Source organism: Belonocnema kinseyi, chromosome 2 (assembly GCF_010883055.1).
Source record: "Belonocnema kinseyi isolate 2016_QV_RU_SX_M_011 chromosome 2, B_treatae_v1, whole genome shotgun sequence".
Taxonomy (NCBI): Eukaryota; Metazoa; Arthropoda; class Insecta; order Hymenoptera; family Cynipidae; genus Belonocnema; species Belonocnema kinseyi.
Window position 1 is genome coordinate 161,495,478 of NC_046658.1, and position 7,048 is coordinate 161,502,525.

Genomic DNA, 7,048 nt, shown 5'->3' on the forward strand with positions numbered 1-7,048 from the left:
TATTGTTATTTATTATTTATTATTATTAACTATTATTTGAAACATTTTTTTCTTACATTTATGTTAAAAAAACATATTTTTCTGAATTTTTCAACTTTTAAGTCAGAGCGATACAATAATCAAGTAAATTTGGCAGAAATAATTATTTAAACAATTAATTATTATTTATGATAATGTTCTCTTAGAATATTGCTAGATATTTGTGGTTTTTTCTCCAATGTTTTACTTTTTGTCAATTTTTTACTTAGAGTGAGGTTACAGTTAATACAAGTTAACAAAAAATTATTTAAACAATTTATTATTATTTTGAATAATATTCTCTTTGAAAAATGTTACAAACTTACGTTTTTTTCTGAAATTTTCAACTTTTAACATAGTGTGTTTTAATAATGAATAAAATTTAACAAACATAATTGTTGATACAAATTATTTTTCTTATATTATCTTCTCTTTAATAATTGCTAGAAAGTTGCGCTTTTTCTCCAATTATTCACTTTGATTTCGCTTTTTAGTTATAAAAAAATAATAAATTATCAATAGAGAGAATAATTTTTTAAACAATCTCTCTCTTATTTTGTTAATATATTTTTTTGAAATAAAATAATTTATTTGTTCTCAACTAAAAAATCAAAGAAAAGCGAAAATTTCAGAAAACCCCTCAATCTTTTAGTATTACTCTGAGAGAAGTTAGTTATAAGCAATAATAATTTGTTAAAATAATTTTTTTTCTTGAATTGAATTAATTTTAACCTCGTTTCACGTGAAAAGTTGAAAAATTCCGAAATCCGCCACTTTTTAACACTGTTTTAAGAGAAAGTTTGCGAAAAACAATACTAAATAATAATAAATTGTAAATAACAATATATATAATATAATATTATAATTTTGAGTTTTAACTCGATTAATGTAATCTTATGTTCTTTTTTTTTAAACAAAAAGCTCATTTATTTTTCGGTGTATTCGAAAAACTTTGGAAGCGAAAATGCATGAAAATTCGAGAAAAAAAAATTCCAATACACTTTCTTTACAGAGAAAAATAAAAAAAAATGGATTTGTAAATACAAATTTTTCTCTTTCGCTACATTTTTTAATCAATCATACATTTCATACTTCAATTTTTTTTTCGCTAATCGAGGACAATTTATTTTGAATTTTTTCGTTCGATCGTGGTTTCTCTGAGCTACTTAGAATGTTTTTTTATTAATAGCCACGAAAAATTCTTGAAAAATTAATCGCAGTTTCATAAAGAAAAGAAAAAAATTTACAAAATTCTCAAATATAGGGATTATAGCGATTTAAAGAAAATTCTTTACGGGATGTATAATGCCGATTTTCATTTCTCTTTTCCGGTGTTCTCATATAAAATTTTTTTTTTTAATAATAAATTTCACAGTGAATACTTTACAAAGATCTTCTATTGTTTTTTTTGCAGCCTAACGCTAAAGCGGTAATTTCATCTTCAGAGGATATGGGATTTTTATCTCGTATCATATGGGCTCTTTTTACTCCCATTATCGGGTTATATAATTATGTGCTGAGCTATTTTTACGGACCCAATAGGAGTCCAGATCGACAACAGGATGATGCCATTGGCTCCAGTGAATCTGCAACGAATGCGGGCGGAAACGGACCAAGCATGCAACAACCATCAGGGTTAGTTTGACAAGAATTAATCTTTTTTTCTATAAAAAATATCTTGAAATCTTAAAATTACTCTGAAAATAATTTTTTTATTTTAATTTTAAACGGAATTCGTTTATTTCTTGACCGGGAATTTGATGAATTTTCAGAAGCGTTTGAAGTTGAAGTTTTTTGATAAAAAACTGTTTTATTTTATCAACTGTAAATACAAGTAAATAAATAAATAATATTTTAGGTATTCCTTTATATTATTTTTTATATTAAATTTAATTAATAAATTTATTAATGTATTATTTTTATTTATTCTTTTTAGCAGTTCGAAAATGTAAATGTGCGGTTGTAACTTTATAAACTATTTTTAACTTTCATATTAATCCATAACAATGTAGTCCTAATTAAAGACATTCATTAAATTAAAAATATTATTCAATTCTAAATTAATCCATTTTTAACCCATTTATTTTTATTAATTTTAATTTAGAAAAAGAATATAAGTAATTTTTTAAGAGAGATTTAGAAGTTTTAAAAAGATTAAAAATTAATTTAAAAATTTGAGATGATTTTCAGTAATTTAAACGAAGTGTATTCACATTTTTTAAAGCTTCTATATATATTTAAAAATAAATCGAATTTTTCCTGCAATTTTTGGAAAATTCTGCAAATTAAAAAAAAACCTTAAAATCTTCCAGGTTCTTTTTTTTTATCAATTTGGAAATCTCTTGAAAATCTGTTTAAATTCTCGGTTAGAATAATTTTTCATAATGAAAATTCGAATCGTTGTAAAACTTTTAAAAATCTCTTAAATAATAAATTTTCTATTGTTATTTATAAATTCAATTTTAGGGATTTTTTTAATTTGCCGTATTTTATAAAAATTATAGAAAAAATTTAATTAATTTTAAAATATATTTAAAAGTTACGAAAAAAATTCACAAATGATTTTAAAATACTTAAAACAATAAAATTGGCAAATTTTAAAAGTTTATTGCTTGATTTTTTAATGTAGAGTATTGTGAATGTTAACGTGGAATAATATTTTTGGATTTTAATCTGAATCTTTAAACTATATAATTTATAAAAGTTCTAAATTTTGCAATTTATCTGTATTTCATTTAAACTTGTTCAATTGAAAAGTGGTTTTTAAATTAAATTTTTCAATTAAAAAACTTTTAAACTTCAGTTTTAAAAGTTTATAATTTAACGGTTCCACTTTGAATTTTCAATAAAAAATAAACCAATTTTTTTACAAAATACTTAAAGTTTTTGACCAAATTGTTCAATTTTTTAGCCAAAAAGATGAATTCTCAACTAAACAGTAGAATTTTTAATCTAAAAATACTAATTTTCCCTTCAAAAAAGATTTAACTTTTAAATAAAAGAAAAATTGAATGTAACTAAATAAAAAGAATTATTTTCAATGAAATGCTGGAATCCCCACCTAAAACAGATTAATTTTCATTTGTCGGTTGCAAGTTTGAACCATAAAAATTTATTTTTACACCAGAAAAGATTAATTTTCTACCAAACAAAAATAACTTTCAACAAAATACATTAATTTTTAACCAAATACTTGAATTTTCTGCAAATATGTTTTATCAAAATATATATTTTTTGTACCATATTGTTAAATTTTCAACCTACAAGATTAATTTTCTACCAGAAAAGACTAATTTTGAATCGAATACATCAATTTTTGACCAAATAGTTTAATTTTCTACTGATGAAGCCGAATTTTCAACAACAAAAAATAGGTTCATTTTTAACGAAATAGGTAAATTTTCTACCAGAAACAAAGAATTTATAAAATACATCCATTTTTTTTTTTACCAAAATTGTTATGTTTTCTACCTAGAAGATAAATTTTTTACCAAAAAAAAATGACATTCGTAATTTTGATTTTACCATTGAGAAATGTAAGTAATTCATCATTTTTTTAAAGTATAAATCTTCTTTGTGGGCGAAGAAGGGTTAATGTGCGATGAAAAAATTTCAAACCGTTTGCTTGTATATGAAGCGGTTTAAGAGAAAAAAGGATTTAAAGAAATCGAGTAATGGTCTCTAGGGTTTTAAGCCAACCTCTACAGAATGATTGTCTGGGCTCTAGACATAAAGTTTTATTTATATAGTTTGAATAATGAATGTGATGGCAGTCAACATTTTATTTTATTAGTTTTTATTTAATATTTTTATTTTCTAAATTTTTGAACTAAATAGTTGAATTAATAAAAAATTTATTAATTAATCAAAAAAATTATGAATTCTGCCTAAAAGACGAAAAAACACATAGGCAACCGCGATCGAGTAATGGTCTAGATTTTAAGCCAACCTCGATCGAGTAATGGTCTAGGTTCTAGACTTAAGTTTTTAATTAAATAGTTTGAACAATTAATGTGAAGCCAGTCAACATTTTATTTCAATAGTTTTTAGTTTATATTCTTATTTTCTAAAATTTTTGTACTAAATAGTTGAATTCTCAACAAAAAATATTAGTTTATCTAACAAAAAGACGTATTTTCAAAAAATTATATAGCCAACTGCGATCGAGTAATGGTCCAGGTTTTCCAGCCAACCTCGATAGAGTAATGGTCTCAGTTCTATATATAAATTTTTAATTAAATAGTTTGAACAATGAAAATAATACCAGTCAACATTTTATTTCATTTATTTTTAGTTTATATCTTTCTGAACTAAAATTTTTCAACCAAAAAGATTAATTTTCTAACAGAAAAAAATGCAATTTTAACTAAATAAATTAATTTTTCAACCAAATAGTTTAACTTTTACAAAAAAGATGAATTTTTAACAACAACAAAAAGACGAATTTTTATCTAAAATTTCTGTATTTTATTGAAAATTCGTCTTTTTCCTTAGAAAATAAATATTGTGGTTAACAATGCAACTGCTCGCCGTTTTGGTAGAAATTTCATCATTTTTTTTTTTTAAGAAGGCAACTTTTTCTTTAAAAATGTATCATTTTTGTTGAAAATTCACATTTTCCGGTTGAAAATTCAACTACTTAGTTGAAACTAGAACTACTTTATTAAAAATCCTTTTTGTGGATTAAAAATTGTTGAGTTTTCTACGAGAAAAAACGAATTTTTAATAAAAATACACATATTTTCTAACAAATAATTCAATTTTCTGCCTATAAGATTAATTTTCTCCTGGAATAGACAAACATTTAACAAGATAAATAAATTTTTAACAGTTTAATTTTTTTGCAGAAAAGACAACATTCAACCAACTGTATAAAATTTTAATTAAATAGTTGAACTTTTACCAAAAAATATGAATTTTTAACAAAATACATTCCATTTTTAACCAAATAGCGAAATTTTCTACCAAATTGTGGAATTTTTCGGTCAGAAACATGAATTTTCTACAAAAAAGTGGAATTTTCAACAAAATAGGTAAAATTTTCAGTTCAAACAAATTAATTTTTAACAACAATAATTTTAATTAACAACAGTAATGACACTTTTTTCATTTTAAATTAAAATATTTTTTATTTTGTGTTGAAATATTTCGGTTAAAAATTGATTAGCTCAACTTAAAACTTAATTTTATCAGTTTTGGTTTACAAATTGTCTATTTCATTGAAAACTATTTTTGTTGAGATTCATTGTTTTAGTTGAAAACTCATTTTTTTTTTTAACTTTTAGTTGACCATTAATCATTTAAAATGAAAATTTATTCTTTTTTTTACTAAAAATTCATGTATATTTTATTTTAAAATTTTTGTGTTGAAATCTCGTTTTTTTTGTTTGAAAAATATTTTTTTTTAGTTAATAATCCTACTATTATATATGTATACATTTTTTTAAATTAAAAATTCAATTTTATGGTTTCAAATTGAGGCCATTGGTTCATGAATCATTTTTGGTTGCACTCAACTGTTTTTCATCTTTTTTGTTTGGAATTTTAACTATTTTGTTGAAATATCATGTGTTTTATTAAAATTTCTTTCTTTTTTTTAAATTAAATCTTTTAGTAAATAATTTTATTGTTATATATATTTTTTTAAATTGAAAATTCAAATTTATGGTTTAAAATTAATGTATTTTTTTCAAAAATAAGTTTTGGGTTGAATTCAACTGTTCCTGATCTAAAAAAAAATGAATACTAAAACATCTACTATTATATTTTTTGTGTCTTTAAAAATTTCTCCTTTTTGCTTAAAAGTTTAACTATTATGATGAAAATTCATGTCTTTTGTTAAAACTTAATTTTTGGTAGAAAATTAACGTTCTTGGTTACAAATTAAACTCTTTGAAAATTCAAGTTTATTTGATTAAAATTTCTTTTTTTTTTTTTGTTGAAAATTAATTTTCTAAGTTAATAATTTTAACTATTCTATTTTTTAGTTTGAAAATTTCACTCTATGATTTAAAATTCGTATATTTTGTTGAATAATCATTCCTTGTTGAATTCAGCAATTTTTACTTTTAAATAAATTTTATGCTAAAATATCAACTATTACATTTTTTGTTGAAAGTGTAACTATTTTGTTGAAAATTAGCCTTCTTAGTTGCAAATTCAACTCTCTGGTTGAAAATGCATGTATATTTTATTTAAAATTTGGTGTGTTTAAATCTAGTTTTTTTTTGTTTGAAAATTATATTTTTTATTTAATAATCCTACTATTGTATTTTTTTTTAAATTCAATTTTATGGTTTACAGTGGAGGTATTTGTTCATTAATCATTTTTGGTTGAATGCAACTGCTTATTATTTTTTAAATGCATGATAAAGTATCAACTATTACCATTTTCGTTGAAAATGTATCAATTTTGTTTAAAATTCATGTCTTTTGTTAAAACTTCTTCTTGGTTACAAATTCAACTGTATATTTTATTCTCAATCCTTTTTTAGTTAAAAATTAGTTGTTTTTTTTGTTGGAAATTATTTTTTTTTAGTTAATAATTTTAAGATTCTATTTTTTAGTTTGAAAATTCAACTTTGTGATTGAAAATTTATATATATTTTTTAAATTATAATTTGTTGTTGAATTCAACTATTTTTAATTTAAAATAAACTTTTTTGGCTAAAATATCAACTATTGCATTTTTGTTTGAAAATTCTTTTTTTTTGGTAAAAATTAAGTATTTTGTTGGAAATGCATTCTCTTTGTTAAAATTTCTTTTTTGGTAGAAAATCATCCTTTTTAATTGCAAATTTAACTGTTTGATTTAAAGTTCATGTGTATTTTATTAATTTTTCCTTTTGTAAATTAGTTTTTTTTTTATTGTTGAATAATCATTCTTTATTGAATTCAACAATTTTTACTTTAAATTACATTTTTTGTGGCTAAAATATCAACTATTACGTTTTTTGTTAAAATTGCTTTTTTTGGTTGAAAATTATTATTTTTTTTTTTTGTTGAAAATGAAATCTTTAAGTTAATAATC

General features: G+C 21.6%; 1 protein-coding gene across 1 annotated transcript in view; it reads left to right on the top strand.

The window, feature by feature from the left end:
- Positions 1-7,048, top strand: part of LOC117167855 (UBX domain-containing protein 4) — a 38,076-nt gene that overhangs the window by 29,144 nt on the left and 1,884 nt on the right. The window contains exon 6 of the mRNA XM_033353065.1: positions 1,433-1,653. Within this exon, the coding sequence (XP_033208956.1) occupies positions 1,433-1,653 (221 nt within the window). The remainder of the gene's footprint in view (positions 1-1,432; positions 1,654-7,048) is intronic.